A 15,800-nucleotide genomic window follows, 5' to 3' on the forward strand; every position below is an offset into this window, starting at 1 on the left:
GCCTTGTTGCCATTAGCCTGTTTGCTGCTAGCAGAGACTGAGCTTATAGGGACTGGACAATTGACTACCATCCTATACCATTGTGTGCAGACTTTACTGGGACTGTATTTATGTGCACCACTGTAAAGACTGGGCCCAAACACCAGAAGGCTGAAGTTCCAGGGCAAAGGACTGTCACTTTAGATAGCATTGTAATAATAACATAATACACTACTATGCATATAAGTCAATACATATATATAAATACCAATGCAAGTGAATACATGTACCAATCTCAAACCACAATCTGCAAATAGAAAGTCCAATTTTAAGCTGAAAGCCAGCCATGCTTCAGAAAAAGACTTCACCTCTGTGTAACAAAATTCACCATAAATTTCCGTGGTTAACCATCACCAGGTGAACTCTCACCTTAAAAAGATGACCTCCCACCAAGTGTTCGGTCAACAGCGTTTTTGGTCCTGCAGGACTTGGATCACGTTACTTCGTCCATACGTAACGCGGCAAAGTGGTCTGGATAGTACACAGTGGTAATTGCAAACATTTCAATACCTATTTTATTGGCTGTATACCTCAGTGTGGGCTGGCAGCTTATACACGTGAGTGCAATACATATGTTGTTTAAGGTAAATAAAGTATTTTAAGGATAAGGCGCTATATGCAATATTCTTAGCATGTTATGGAGCTATTTTATATCACATTTATTTTGACTAGTTTTTTTCACCAATTCTACTTATTTTTGTGTATAGCACAAAGCGTTTGGGACAAAGGACTGGGTTTTTTGAATATCACTTTAGATAGGACTTCATTTGCTGCCTATAGTAAGGGGTACCACTGCAGACTAGGGTCTTAGCATACTGTAGTCTGCACTGTGCTCTAGCAGAATAGTATAATGGTTGCAAGAAAGCCATCATAGCACCATTTGCTATTGTGGTTAATGATGTACAAGCCGTTGTTTTATGCTGATTTGTGGATTATCAGATAGAGATTCATTCCATTGTAAAGTATTCCAAACTAAACTGCTACCAGCTAGTGAGTAGTCTGTCTAGTGAATTGTCACTTACTGATTTCCATATTGGTTTACTTATGAACGTATTGCCATTTTCTGTAGGCCACAAAAATACACCTAGTTCTGCTTTCACTAATCAGTCTGGTGTCTACTGATACTTAACTATAGTGTGGACAGAATATTTATCTTTTTGCTCTTAACGGTGTTATGGTTTCCAAGCTACATCACCTATCTTGTCTCCAAATATCACCCAAACTGTCCTTTCCACTCCTCCCAAGACCTCCTGCTCTCTAGCTTCCTTGTTCCCTCCCATGCTTATATCCAGGTCTTCTCCAGTGCCTCTCCCATCCTCTGGAAATCCCTACCTCTTGTTTTCTCCTACTCTATCCACTTTTAGGCAATCCCTGAAAACTCATCTCTTCAGGGAGGCCTAGCCTGCCTTCCGCTAACAACTGAATCTTTTATTTCAACCAATAGTCTATCCCCCACAGTTATTACCTTTTGTTCCACTTGCTCCTCTCTATTAGATTGCAAGCTCCCAGGAGCAGGACCCTCATACCCCTTTGGTATTGAATTGTATTGTTTTCTATATAGTCTCCCTTTATATTGTAAAGTGCTGCACAAACTGTTGGCGCTATATAAATCCTGTAAAATAATAATTTAACCAGATGTTTAGAGGAGCCTAGGTTGTTCACACAGAACAGAGAACCCGAACTACCAAGTGGCTCCTCTGAGGAGTAATGCTACACTATACAGTAATGGTGTATGTATTTGCAAAGTATGCAACAAGCACCTCACTTTTTGCTCAAGTAGATGAGACAATTTAGGGTTTTTTTTATGGCTAGTTTGAAAGTCTATTAGAGACCTTTTGTACGTTTTATCCATTAATTTAAAGCTGACCTCTGGGCTAGTGTAAAATACCAACTGTATTTTCCTAATAAATGCGTATTTTCTCTACAAGATGATAAATAGGGGGAATTACTTACCTTATTCTTCATTCCCCAGCAGCCAGATCTCTTCTCTCTCCAGTAATCCCAGGATGTGGTTGGACCCTTTCTGACTTCATGCACAATTTAGAACTGTTGGCCAAGCATTGTATATGAGAACTATAAAAAAAAAAAATGCCTATGGGAGTGAGGAGTAAGGCGAATAATTCATCAGCACCTTGTAGTGGGACAGGGTGTTGATGGCTTGGGAGTCTTTCTGTGACTGTCTGTTCTAGGTTTATAATCAGCACTATTTACTGTCATTTTCTCTCTTTTAAGCGCAAATGAGACACATTTGGCTTCTGTGTAACAGTATGCCCAATGGACCTTTAATAAAGTGCCAGAAACAGCCGTTTTCCCTGAACAGACTCTTTTTATTTATAGTTTGGAGTCTGGGCAAAGTTTTGCCTTCACTTATACAGTGCCGAGAGACTGTGGCTATCCTATATGTATAAATTGATCATTCAGCTTTTATTCTGATGTACATTAATGTAAAATGTTTTGTAGATTGTATCAAAGATCTGCTTTAAATTTCTGTTACATATAAAAGCAAAAGTCTGCAGTATATAACCCTTCAAAATGCTTTATTTTACCATAGATATGAAATATGTAGCAAATATGTTGTCAGACTGAGTAGTTTCTTGTTTTCCCCACTGTAACATCTCCAGCATACAGTACGTAACGTAAATTATCCAGGTTATTTGCTACAGCCTTATAAACAGGACAGTTGGTTATATTTTTTTGTCATATCTTAACATACGGGTAGAGCGGCCTATAAGACATATTTGCACTTGACACCATTGCTGGCAAACGTAAACCATGTTTGACAATGCAGCGATTTGTCTGTTTTATATTTAAACCAAACCACAATGTGAGCAGCAACATATTTCAACAACACAACAGAAATAGCATAGAATAAATAACAATAAACATAGAAATTTCCAACATTATATAAGTTACATAAAATGTAGGACATTGTTCCAGATTTGCAAATGCTTATAAATATTTGAATATTGCATACATTTGATGTTCTTTATAGCTAATGTTTTAAACTATTTAACTAATTAATAAACATTTTTGGATTTAATGTTTTGGCAAGGCTGCACATCCAGTCTTGTGTTGTTCTTGGGGCACAGCATGACAGGAACTGTAACATAGCAAATAGTGACTGTACACATGTGGATTTATAAGAGATCATGAACACAATGCCTAGGGACTAAGTTACAGACTTGGTGAGTGAGCAGCACAACTCCTCTATAGCATACCATCTTTATGTTCCCTCAAGATCTATCATGTTGAACAGGGGGCCAATAATCCAAATATATGAGAAAACTGTGACATTTTAGTTCACGTTATGCTAAATCCAACAATTCACATTTCAATCACTTCTTATGGTAACTAGTTTCAGTTAGCATACCCATATTATCTTTAAAACTGGTGGAAACTGAACCTCCAAGTACTAAAAAAGACCAATGAGAAGAAACTCATTTCCAGGTCAACAACCAAAAGATGATCTAGTAATTAACATCTCAAGTTCAGGCAGAACTATTTTAATAGCACATCTTTTAATAACTCTCTCAATTCAGTGTCCACAAAGGTAACAATGGCTAGCATCTCTGGTCTCCAGCTGCACAGTACATCCCTCAAGTGGCTGCATTCACAACGTTAATGAGAATTACATTCCGCTTCTCTGGTTTTGCTAGATAGTTGCTCTCCATTCTTTTGCTTCTTCATATTTCTTGCAGGAAGTCAACGGGAAAAAGCCCCACCTTGCGTCCTGTCAGAACTTTGATGTAGCCATTTACTTCCTCTCCTTTTTGTACAACAATCTAGACAATGAACAAAAAAAAAAATAAACTATGCTTAAGTTTGATGAATCAAGCCACAGTCAACATAAGCTATAGAGCTAGGTCCATTTTTTCACACAGGCAGGTATTAGTGAGGCAGGCTAGGCCAACCATGGTTTACCAGGAGCTTAGTTTCCATAAAAGTGAAAGATGACTGCTGATACTGCCACCAAAAATGCAGTGCTGTTGTGGGTCACATGATCCTATATGCCAGATTTGGGTTGCATGATTTAGAAATGGAGCTGTGCAGGACCTTATTTGTTAATTATGTTTTTTCCTCCCTGTACAATTAAAATACAACTAAAGGCATTTTTTTTAGTTTTGGATAGAGTCAATATGGATTAGAACCCTTGTCAATTGTTACTGCTGTCTGTGCCCCTGTTAGGGAGATACACCTACTCTGTTTGTCCTGTTTATCATTATCGCTGAAAGTGAAAGTAAAAGAATATCCAAAATTTTGGGTTGCCCCCAGAAAAGTAATATAGGGGAAATCTTCCAATGAAGACAGTAGACTTGGGGGTCCCCTAGGGATTCATATAATTTCCAGAGATTCACCCTCACTTGATTTGTCTATGGGACAAGACATGAAGGGAATTCGTCCCAATGGGATGCAGATGGCAAAAAATAAACTGACTGGGGTTATAACCCTCCCTTACTCTATCCAACATGGAAAAAAAATTGTTTTGCCTATAGTTTTACTTAAAAGTGGAGCTAAAGGTGAAGTAAAACTTTTTTTAGTTTTAGTTTGGAGTACAGAGGGATTAGAACACATACCAGGTTTTATTGCTGTCTGTGTCCTAGTTAAGGAGAATCAACCTCCCCATTTGTGCTGGTGTCTGCCAGAATAGGAATAAAGGGGAAATTAATATTTATAAGCCGCTTGGTCCACCTTGTAACCTCCTTTTGGGCTTTCTTTTTCCCTTGTTGTTAAAGCTTAGGTCCACCTTAAAGAAGATTGTGGCCCAACAAAAGTTAGTTTTTGATGCAGTTGGCTAGGCTTTAAATATGCTGTGATCCTGAGCGGGTAAACTCCCCTTACTACTGACTATCTGACCATGGCAGATATAGTTTGGCAATTTGCTGAACTTCCTAATTTTACCCAACATCTGAATGATGAAGCCAGCACCAAGATTGGAGAATAAGTGTTGTAAGCAAAGTTCCACATTATGGCATTCTGGGGATTCAACCTAAAATTAGGAGTTGAGTCCAGTATACACAGATGGATAGGCTTGTTTCTAGCACTTGGTTTTTAAATAAGGTTGCACTTTATTGAGAAAAGGGAATGATCCTTCTGCATTTAGAAACATGATGAATAATCCTTACTGATCTTTAATTAACCTGACACATAGGTCCATTATAACTTACAAGTCTTCCCTTGCACAGTCCAGTTAATGTATAAAATGGAGCAATTGCAGCTCAGAAAGCACTGTATGTGCTTCACTACAAAGTGTGTGCATGTGTTAGTGCTTAGTGTAAACCAGCATTCTTGATGAGAAATGCAGGTCTCCAGTTTATTTTTCTCATATACTGCACATCTCCTCTTAAACAGACAATACCTTGCCAGCAGAGATTAGGAAAAAATGTTTACTGTACAAGTTAGAAATACCTATAGAATACAGTGAGGAACAGAAGTATTTGAACACCCTGCGATTTTGCAAGTTCTCCCACTTAGAAATCATGGAGGGGTCTGAAATTCACATTGTAGGTGCATTCCCACTCTGAGAGACAGAATTTAAAAACAAAATTCAGGAAATCACATTGTATGATTTTTAAAGAATGTCTTTGCCTTGCACTGCTGAACATAAGTATTTGAACACCTAAGAAACAGCAAGAATTTTGGCTCTCAAAGACCTGTTACTGTGCCTTTAAAAAGTTCACCTCTACTCCACTCATTAATTTAACTTAGTAGCACCTGTCTGAGCTCTTTAAAGACACCTGTCTACCCCACAGTCAGTCAGATGCCAACTACTACCATGGGCAAGACCAAAGAGCTGTCAAAAGACACCAGAGACAAAATTGTGGACCTTCACAAGGCTGGAAAGGGCTACGGGGCAATTGCTAAGCAGCTTGGTGAAAATAGATCAACTGCTGGAGCAATTGTTAGAAAATGGAAGAGGCTAAAGACGACTGTCAGTCTCCCTCGGACTGGGGCTCCATGCAAGATCTCACCTCGTGGGGTATCACTGATGATAAGAAAGGTGAGAAATCAGCCCAGAACTACAAGGGAGGAGCTGGTCAATGACATGAAGAGAGCTGGGACCACAGTTTCAAAAGTCACAGTCGGTAGAACACTACGCCATCATGGTTTCAAATCATGCATTGCACGGAAGATCCCCTGCTGAAGTCATCACATGTCCAGGCCCGTCTGAAGTTTGCCAATGACCATCTGGATGATCCAGAGGAGGCATGGGAGAAAGTCATGTGGTCAGATGAGACCAAAGTAGAACTTTTTGGTCTAAACTTCACTTGTCATGTTTAGAGGAAAAAGAAGGATGAGTTGCATCCCAAGAACACAATCCCTACTGTGAAGCATGGGGGTAGTAACATCATGCTTTGGGGGTGCTTTTCTGCGAAGGGGACAGGACAACTGCACTGTATTAAGGAGAGGATGAATGGGGCCATTTATTGTGAGATTTTGAGCAACAACCTCCTTTCCCCAGTCAGAAGATTGAAGATGGGTCGTGGCTGGGTCTTCCAACATGACAACGACCTGAAGCACACAGTCAGGATAACCAAGGAGTGGCTCCATAGGAAGCATATCAAGGTTCTGGAGTGGCCTAGACAGTCTCCATACCTAAATCCAATAGAATATCTTTGGAGGGAGATGAAACTCCGTGTTGCTCAGTGACAGCCCCGAAACCTGACAGATCTAGAGGAGATCTGTGTGGAGGAGTGGGCCAAAATCCCTGTTGCAGTGTGTGCAAACCTGGTCAAGAACTACAGGGAACGTTTGACCTCTGTAATTGCAAACAAAGGCTTCTGTACCAAATATTAACACTGATTTTCTCAGGTGTTCAAATACTTATGTTTAGCAGTGCAAGACAAATACATTCTTTAAAAATCATACAATGTGATTTCCTGTTTTGTTTTTTTTATTTCTGTCTCTCAAAGTGGGAATGCACCTACAATGTGAATTTCAGACCCCTCCATGATTTCTAAGTGGGAGAACTTGCAAAATCGCAGGGTGTTCAAATACTTCTGTTCCTCACTGTATATGTTATATATTGTTTTTCCCTCTCCTATAAACTAATGCAGAAAAAGGTCAGGATATACTAACTTGATCTTTCTTCAACGTAATCTGTCCAATCTCTCTGTTTCCAACAAATGACCGAGTCACTTTGTAAACTCTCTCCCCAGCACGCACCCGTATGATGTAGTTAGCAGGGAAAAAGCCAGCTTTCTCCCCTATCTTTCCCTAAAGGAAATAAAGAAATAATACATTATTTATTGAACCTTTATTGACTAAATGGTGGGATTAAAAGAGTCAGCAGCAACAGGTTCTTTTGTCTAATGCGTGAACTGCTTCAAGTCCAAGTTAGATATTACTGCTGATAAATTACCTTTTAAGAGTAGCTACAAATTGTTCTTTGAGTATGGCAAGAGAGCTGACAACTCTGCTCATACCTTTAGGTTATGATATTGTGTGCTGCAGCATTTACATCAACTGAATGCATCCCATAGATTGCACTATTGGGGATACGTATGCACTAAATATTACTTACTCTCCACCATTCTTCATTAGAGTCATCAATAACTGTAATTCTGTCTCCAGCCCTAAGAGGAAGTTCAAAGTGTTTTAGTATAAGAAAACAGAAGAAGCAAACTTTTGGTTATAATATGTTGTCAAACTTATTTTGTAATGAAAAGTAGAAAACTTTTTGAAGGAGCAACCTGGTCTTAGAAGTACAATAATGAATAGTCCTATTTTGATAACATTCAAATAGTTTATATTTGAATAGTAACTACAGATTATATGATAGAAATTAAAAACAAAACACTGTGCTACCAAAAAAATGTATATCAAAATGTAAATATAACCTCAAATTAACACAAAATAATAAAATACAGATGTGTGTGAATGTATGTAAATATACCTATATATGTATGTAAATAAATATCTTGTTGCCGCTATTCACTGTTTTGTGTTCCCACACAAAAAATCTTACAAACCATATATAAAAGTGAAGCGTAACATAAAACTTCTCTACTTCTAAACCCTTATATCATATTTAAGTGAATATCATAAAAAATAGTTAGAACATAGGCCATAAACTGTGCAAAGGGACTATGAGGAAGTCGCTGTACGTAGTGACGTAGCACATCATAGGTGGCACAATGTGACATCAGCGCGCCCAAAACATTGTGAGTCACCATTTTACCATATCTCTCCTATTAATGTTCATACTTAAGGAAACAGCTTGTCATTTTAAAACAAATGGGACTCAGTGCACTGGATTATAGAGTGCACCTTGTTTGTGAGTAATGTTTTAATACTAAAAGTTTAAGCAGTTGTATACAACATTATGAGATCACCTATTCCTTTTATATCCTGTTGAGTGGAGTTTTCCATGTGATTGGGAATAGCGAACCCTGGAAGGATCGTGGTACTTTCTGTAACCCAGTAATTTGGGAAGGCACATTTTGACTTTCACCTTATGGTGGATCATGTCTTGGAGGTAAGAGTCAGTGGAGACAGGTGGTGCACAGTGGTGGAGCCATTTGCACTTGTGTGTGGAGCAGTACACATTTTCATTGATTTACAGTGGAGCCACAGGAATACTCAGAAGATATCCATGTGGACTTCATTTGTCACACAGAGATTAGGCTCTTTATTATAGCATGGGATTGCACTTTATTTGTATCTTTTTGGATGATATATAACACATTTTTTGCACAGTTTATGTCCTATGTTATGAAATTGTGTAATTACTGATTGTTTAATACAAACTCTTCCTAAATTTAAAGCAGAGCTACACCCAAAAGCAGAAGCTCTGCTTGTCTGCCTCCTCACACCCCTCCGCTGCCACATTTGGCACCTTTTGGGGGGGAGCAGGTACCTGGTTTTGACAGGTACCTGCTCCCACTTCCCACTTCCAATCTTACAGACTACATAGGGAGAGATTAGGATCAATTAATAAACTGTACTTTAATTATGTGTGCTAGTTCTTTGGGAAATCAACCCCTGTTTTTTATTCTTGGGGGGTTTTTGTCTTTCATTTTATTTTGTGGTTGATTTGTGGTTAGTTGTTGGCTTTAGCTGCTGTCTGGTCCATAGTAAACTTTATTTTTGAGGGTCTTTTGTTTAAGGGGATTTTTTTATGGCTTTTATTTAATTTGGGGAATATTAACTTTTAGTTTTCATTGCTTTTGCAGGTTTGTATTTTTATTTGATGTTGATAGAGCCTTTTTCCAAGTTTGAAGTGCTTCGAACAGTCTGTTCACTTGTTCTGATCATCTGTTCTTGGACCTGCTCTATGTTTGCAACATGTCACTGCATTGTTTTAAAGAAAACAAACTCAGTGCAAGAGCGGTGTGCACCTAAACCACCTCACATTATATAACTCACATTTGCCACACACCTCTAGCCTTATAGATAAAATTAAAGTTAGGCCTGCTATTACTGATCAAAACTGTCCTGCTGCAGCCCATATACAATGCTGTATCCTCAGCAGTATCTTATTTCTTGTGGTAAAACACCAGCCTGTGTGGTTTGTCTCTAGTAAATTTGAGCCTAGCCTTACTCATTAAATTTATCCTCCTGCTAGTCAATTGTACACTACTGTATCATCTGTGGTCTTTTAATTCTAATCCTAGATTGTAAGCTCCAAGGAGAAGGGCCCTCCTTTCCCTCTTGTATTGAGCTGTATTGTTGCTGTATTGTCTCCCGTAATATTGTAAAGCGCTGAGCAAACTGTTGGTGCTATATAAATCCTGTATAATAATAATAATAATAATAATAATTCTTGCAGTAAATCACTTGTCTGTACTCCTTTTGGGCGAAGGGGGATTGACTAAAACTGGAGCACAAAGAATCTGTTGCAACTGTGCTTAATAACCAATCAGCTTCTAGGTTTTATTGTCACAACTTAACTGAAAGCTTAACTTTAGAAGTTAGAAGCTCTTTGGTTATTATACACAACTACACCAGATTCTGTGTGCTCTATTTTTAGTAAATCACCCTCTTTGTCTCTAGTAAATTTCGGCCTAGCCTTGCAGTTGAAAATTGTCCTGCTACTAGCCAATTTTACATTTCTGTGCTATCTGCTGTTTCTTAATTCTTGTAGTAAAACACCTGCCTGTCCTGTTTTTCTCTGGTACTTTTAAGCTATTTCTCCCACATTAAAATTGTCCTGCTGCTGGCTAAATTAACTCTGTTGTTTCATCTGTGGTTTTTTCATTCTTAAAAAAGAAGTATGTTCAATGCTATTTTGTCCCTATTTCTCCTATGGATCATAGGGGTGCACTGTGTTCTGCACTCCTGTGGACCGTTTTAAGCTGGTCCAGGCACAGGAAAGATCCCGACTTTAAAGTCAGTGTCCACCCAGATGCCTGGACTAGCATCTGGTTTAGCCTCTCAGCGTGCTGCTGAAAGGCTGAGCCTGCAGATCCCGCCCCCTGCACAGCCTGGAGCTCAGTGAGCAGAGGAGGGGCAGAGCAGAGAGCCAGTGACTGACAGTCACCATCTCTCTGCAGACTGAATACCAAGAACTGAGCGATCAGTGGTCTTTGATCGCTCAGTTCTCAGTGTCGAGGTGGCAGGGAGAGCTGCAGCTGGGATCGGTGCTGAAACCATCCAGGTGAGTATGATTGTTTATTTTTTTCTATTCCTGAATTTTCTTTTAATGACAGCTTGACATAATTGGCCAATGACAAGGCAATTATTCTTTAGTACGAACAGGGACAACCACAGTGAATTTCTATTTGCCACTCAAAGTAGGTCTATTAGCATTTGATGAAAAAGCATACATCTCTGTCAAACCTACATGGAAAAAAAGCTTTTTCTCAATCTGAAGTTAATTGGATTGGGGTGCTGCTTCTGTATGTAAACCAAACTAATTGTAAAATAAGTAAATTCCAAAGCAAAATATGTATCGGCATTGTATGTGTTTATGCTGTTGCTGAGACTGGGCATAAAAATTGTACTGTCCCCTAACACCGCATACAGCTGTAAGGCATTCCCCAAGCATGTTATTTAAATAATATGTGTTTTCATTGTTGCCCTCACAGCTGCATGAAAAGACCCCCTCCCAGCTGTACAGTATTTTTTAATGTGTTTTGCATTGGTAAATGACAGTGCCCAGCTTTTCAAGCAGTCTTTGACAATAATTTGATAGCAAACATTTAAGACGCCCCCCATATACTATCTCAGATAGACAGATTAGCCCATCATTAATTTAAACTTTTATTGAAAAACTGTTGTTTGGGCAACACAAACACTTAATATTAGAGTAATTTTCATGTAGGGGGTGGAGTTGGTAGCAAATATGTAAGCAGCATGCTTAAAAAAAAACATCCATGTGATATTGTTCTGCACTTTTTGATCAACTGAAAATATTGATCAAAAATACAATCTATCATTTAAAAATGTAAACAGTCTATTAGAATGATCACTTAATTGACCTTAATTACAAATTTGTTTGAGCAATCAGACTGACAAACTTCTGTCTTAGCGGATCACCTTAGCAGAGTCAAAATTGATTGAGAGCTCCCTAAAGTGATCCAATGGAGGATCTTTGGTTTGTGATTTTTACTGAATTCTGTCATTCTGGTTGCATTGAATGGTATACTGCATCATTATGTGGATACGTGTGGCCACCTTAACAGGTTCGAGATATCCAGATAAATCTTAAAGTGGATGGTGCCATCTTTAGCCTTTATTTAGATCTGCAGTTGCCATAGCTCTGCCCACATGACTATCTATGACCGCAATCGTTTGAGAGCATGAAAGTTCAAAAGAGGGCTGATATAAACTCACTGGCAACTGGGGCAGTTATCACTAGAGGCATGCCCATGAATGCAGCATATACTATGCATGTGATAGCAGGCAGAATATGAATGAAAACACTGCGGGAAACAACATTACTAAGTTTGATTAGAATTTAACAACATACTGTAAACTGAACATTTTTAAATGAAAGTTAATGCATTCAAAGCATTAACTGTTTCCCCAAAGAAAGCTAAAAAAAATGTGCCAGCGTATTGGTAAGCCTCTTCACCACAGCCAACTCCAGATCTGCTTCCCTTGAACTGCTGGCTTGTAGAGTCTCACTAAGGGAAGGGGAGTGATAGGCTGCCACAGCTGCTATTTAATTTGCTAGAGCAATGGAGGGGGTGGCAGCAGGGGAGTGGCTTGCCAGACACTATGTTATTCTATCGGCGAATAACAATGTGGCACAGGTCCCAGCCACGACCGCGCAAACTGGGAGGCAAGGCAGTGGTACCAGGACCGGCTGGAAGATGAGGAAAGAAACATTTCTAAGGACTACCATCACTCTTATCAGATAAGTTTGGATCTCTTTTTAAAATAAAAAAAAAAAGTTAATGTCACTTTAAGCTTTCTTTGGGGAAACAGTTAAATTGTTGGGTTAATGTTTCTTTTAATGACCAGTCAAGGCAGTATACCGCAATAGGACCATTAAAACAAATACTTACTGGAAATCAAGGTCATCTTTTTCTAGTGCTTTAAACCGGTAAAGAGCAACAAAATAATGAGACTGCATAAACCCTGGCTGTGTCTTCTTATTCTGCAACAGTCAAATAAAATAGAGTGAATTAGAAACTATTTCTGTCAAAGCAGGTATTCACTGACATCTGGACAATGCAGGAATGGTGTGGTTGAGAAAGTATATAGCTGTGTTTTTATATACAGTAATTGATATCATGGATTTGGATAAATGTATTGTAATACATAATGGACTGAGGTAAAAGCCCTTAACATTTTTTAGTAATTCAGCATCTACTCAGTGGCGTATCATCCATGGGTGCAGGGTGCTCACTGAACACGGCCCCGAGAGGGGGGCCCCACTGTGCTGTGAACACCCTGCACCCATGGATGAGATGTATCAGGAGCTAAGTCGGGGATGATCAGTGCAGTGGTGGGGACAGTTACAAGCAGAAATCTCCTTGTATGGTTTTCAATGAAGCAGCTGGAAGCTGCATCTCCTGCTTTCACTCCTGTGGCTTTCAGTTGCTTCACTGAAAGCCATACAAGGAGATTTCTGCTTGTAACTGTGTCCACCGCTGCGTCAATCATCCCCTCTCCTTCCTTCCTTCCTTCCTTCCTTCCTTCCTTCCCGTTCCTTCCTCCACTCCCCCCTCCCCTTCCTTCCTTCCTTCCTCCACTCCCCCCTCCCCTTCCTTCCTTCCTTCCTTCCTTCACTCCCCCCTCCCCTTCCTTCCTTCCTTCCTTCCTTCCATCCTCCACTCCCCCCCTCCCCTTCCTTCCTTCCTTCCTCCACTCCCTTCCTCCCCTTTCTTCCCTTTTTCCTTCCCGTACCATGCTAATTCTTTGACTGAGCCAGTGAGCTGGGGACCAGCTATGTAAGTTCAACCTTATTATTATTATACAGGATTTATATAGCGCCAACAGTTTGCTCAGCGCTTTACAATATAACAGGAGACAATACAGCAACAATACAGTTCAATACAAGAGGGAAAGGAGTGCCCTGCTCCTTGGAGCTTACAATCCCTCTTTCCTTTTCCTTCTCCTTCCCTCTTTCCTTTTCTTTCTCCTTCCCTCTTTCCTTTTCCCTTTTCCTTCCCTCTTTCCTTTTCCCTTTTCCTTCTCCTTCCCTCTTTCCTTCACCTTCCCTCTTTCCTTTACCCTTTTCCTTTACCTTCCCTCTTTCCTTTTCCCTTTTCCTTCTCCTTCCCTCTTTCCCTTTTCCTTCACCTTCCCTCTTTCCCTTTTCCTTCACCTTCCCTCTTTCCCTTTTCCTTCACCTTCCCTCTTTTCCTTTTCCTTCTCCTTCCCTCTTTCCCTTTTCCCTCTTCCTTCACCTTCCCTCTTTCCTTTTCCTTCTCCTTCCCTCTTTACTTTTCCTTCCCTCTGTCCTTTTTCTTCCCTCTTTCCCTTTCATTCTCTCCTTCCCTCCTTCCTATTTTGTCCTCCAGCAATAGCATTCATGAGTGCAGCCAAGGAAGTTTAGTTTCGTGTCATCAGCTTATGGTAGTAGTTGGTCCTATGTGAGGACATCTGATGTAAGGGGGACAGTGATAAGGATGTGTGATATAAGGGGATACAGGTTCTTTTTATTCATTCCAATCTAATGACAGCTCAATATACACTAGTGCTTCCTGTTCACTCCCTACTGACACTGTCCACTGCTCCCACAAATCATTGCAAAAAAAATAATACAAAAATAAATTGTAAAAAATAAAACCCACTCCATTGCTCTACTGGCACCATCCACTGGCCACCCAAAAGCATTATGAAAAAAATATAGAACTACTGACACCATCCACTGTCCTCATGACACCATCCTGCACATACTACCCACTGTCGTACAATCCACAGTCCTCTCCCTGTACATACTACCCACTGTCATACACTCCACACTGTGCATTCACTATTTGACATTACCACATTCTGCACTATGTCAGTCATCTCAGACACTATTTACCTACACGCCTTTTAAGCCACACCCATTTTTAAAGCGCCATTTAAACCACACCCACTTTTTGCCATGGCATGCTTCGCATGATGCATTTTTTCTTTATCACTGACTAGGGCCCACTTTTGATCTAGCACACAGGCCCGCTGATTTCATGATACACCCCTGCATCTACTCCACACTTTCAGAGTCAAACTCCTTAAACAAGTATGAGGTGGTATCAAGTTTTGAGGCTAGCTCTGTTTACAAGAAAGTACTTTGTTTATCTAGATTTACACCTTCAAAATAGTCCCTGCAACACATCGCTCCCAGCATTCCTGCCACTTCTGGAATGTGCGCTGGATCTCTGCAATGTTGCAATTACGGTGACCTTTGAGCTGGGTCTTCATCTTTGGGAAGAGAGTGAAGTCCACAGGAGCCAAATCTGGTGAGTAGGATGGGAACGTAAGTGAGATCATTACAGCCGGGGGCCGAATATGGCAGCCACATAGTGCATGTGGAAATCACGCAAGAGGATTGCCTGAACTGTTCTGTATGACACACCGATAATGGCAGCAATGTTGTGGATTGCTCTCTGACGATCATCATGCACAAGCTGCTAAATGGTTTCCATATTGACATTTTTCAGAGCTTGAATTTGTTGAAGATCTTCCTGATCGCTCGTCATCTTCCAGTGATGTTCTTCCGCTCATGAAGCGTGGGTGCCACTCAGAACATCTCAAAAAACTCATTGCAGTATCACCGTAAACTTGCCAAATCATGTCAAATGTGTCTGTGGCAGATTTGCACAGTTTCGTGCAGAATTTCATGTTTGCTCTTTGTTCTAACTTTCTGTCCATGATGAAATAGCGTGTCTTTTGGCACACTGACTTATGAAGGTCGGTGCCCCCTGTGACTTCGCATGTAGCCTTGTGCTGCCATCTGTTGGCATGTTATAAAAGTAGTCTCGAAATTTTTTCATACCACCTCATATATTTCACACAGGTCCCCCTCTCTCTTAGCACACACAATCCATAATATTAACCAGAGCTTTAATTTTTAGAGGAAACTGTGCATCTGTCATTTGCAGCAACTCTACATTACATAACACCTAAAATTCTGGTTTAGTAATGCTAAATCCTTTTGACAAATAGTAAAACTGTCAGATAATTTAAGTCTGGTTTTCATTGCTATAAATACTCAAAGTATAATATATTAATAGTTTGTACAATAGTTTGAACAAGGATTGTAGAAGACCTAAAAAATTTAAAGTAGCATTTAAAGTGGTTCTAAAGGCTGAAGGTAAAAAACTTGATCCTGATCTCAATCCAGTGATGTGCACAAGAGCATCTGTTCTCCCAGCTCTCTC

The 15,800-nt window shown here is 39.8% G+C and overlaps 1 protein-coding gene across 1 annotated transcript in view; it reads right to left on the reverse strand.

Moving 5' to 3' along the window:
- Positions 1-2,559: 2,559 nt before the first annotated feature.
- The window catches only part of STAC3 (SH3 and cysteine rich domain 3), a 132,802-nt gene continuing 119,561 nt past the window's right edge, over positions 2,560-15,800 (reverse strand). Inside the window, exons 8-11 of the mRNA XM_089681185.1 lie at positions 12,492-12,583; positions 7,562-7,613; positions 7,117-7,254; positions 2,560-3,821 (exon numbers count right to left, since the gene is read on the reverse strand). Coding sequence (XP_089537311.1) covers positions 3,723-3,821; positions 7,117-7,254; positions 7,562-7,613; positions 12,492-12,583 — 381 coding nt within the window. The 3' untranslated portion in view covers positions 2,560-3,722. The remainder of the gene's footprint in view (positions 3,822-7,116; positions 7,255-7,561; positions 7,614-12,491; positions 12,584-15,800) is intronic.

Source organism: Staurois parvus, unplaced genomic scaffold (assembly GCF_062004578.1).
Source record: "Staurois parvus isolate SC_StPar_1 unplaced genomic scaffold, SC_StPar_1.0 ptg000017l, whole genome shotgun sequence".
NCBI classification, from domain to species: domain Eukaryota; kingdom Metazoa; phylum Chordata; class Amphibia; order Anura; family Ranidae; genus Staurois; species Staurois parvus.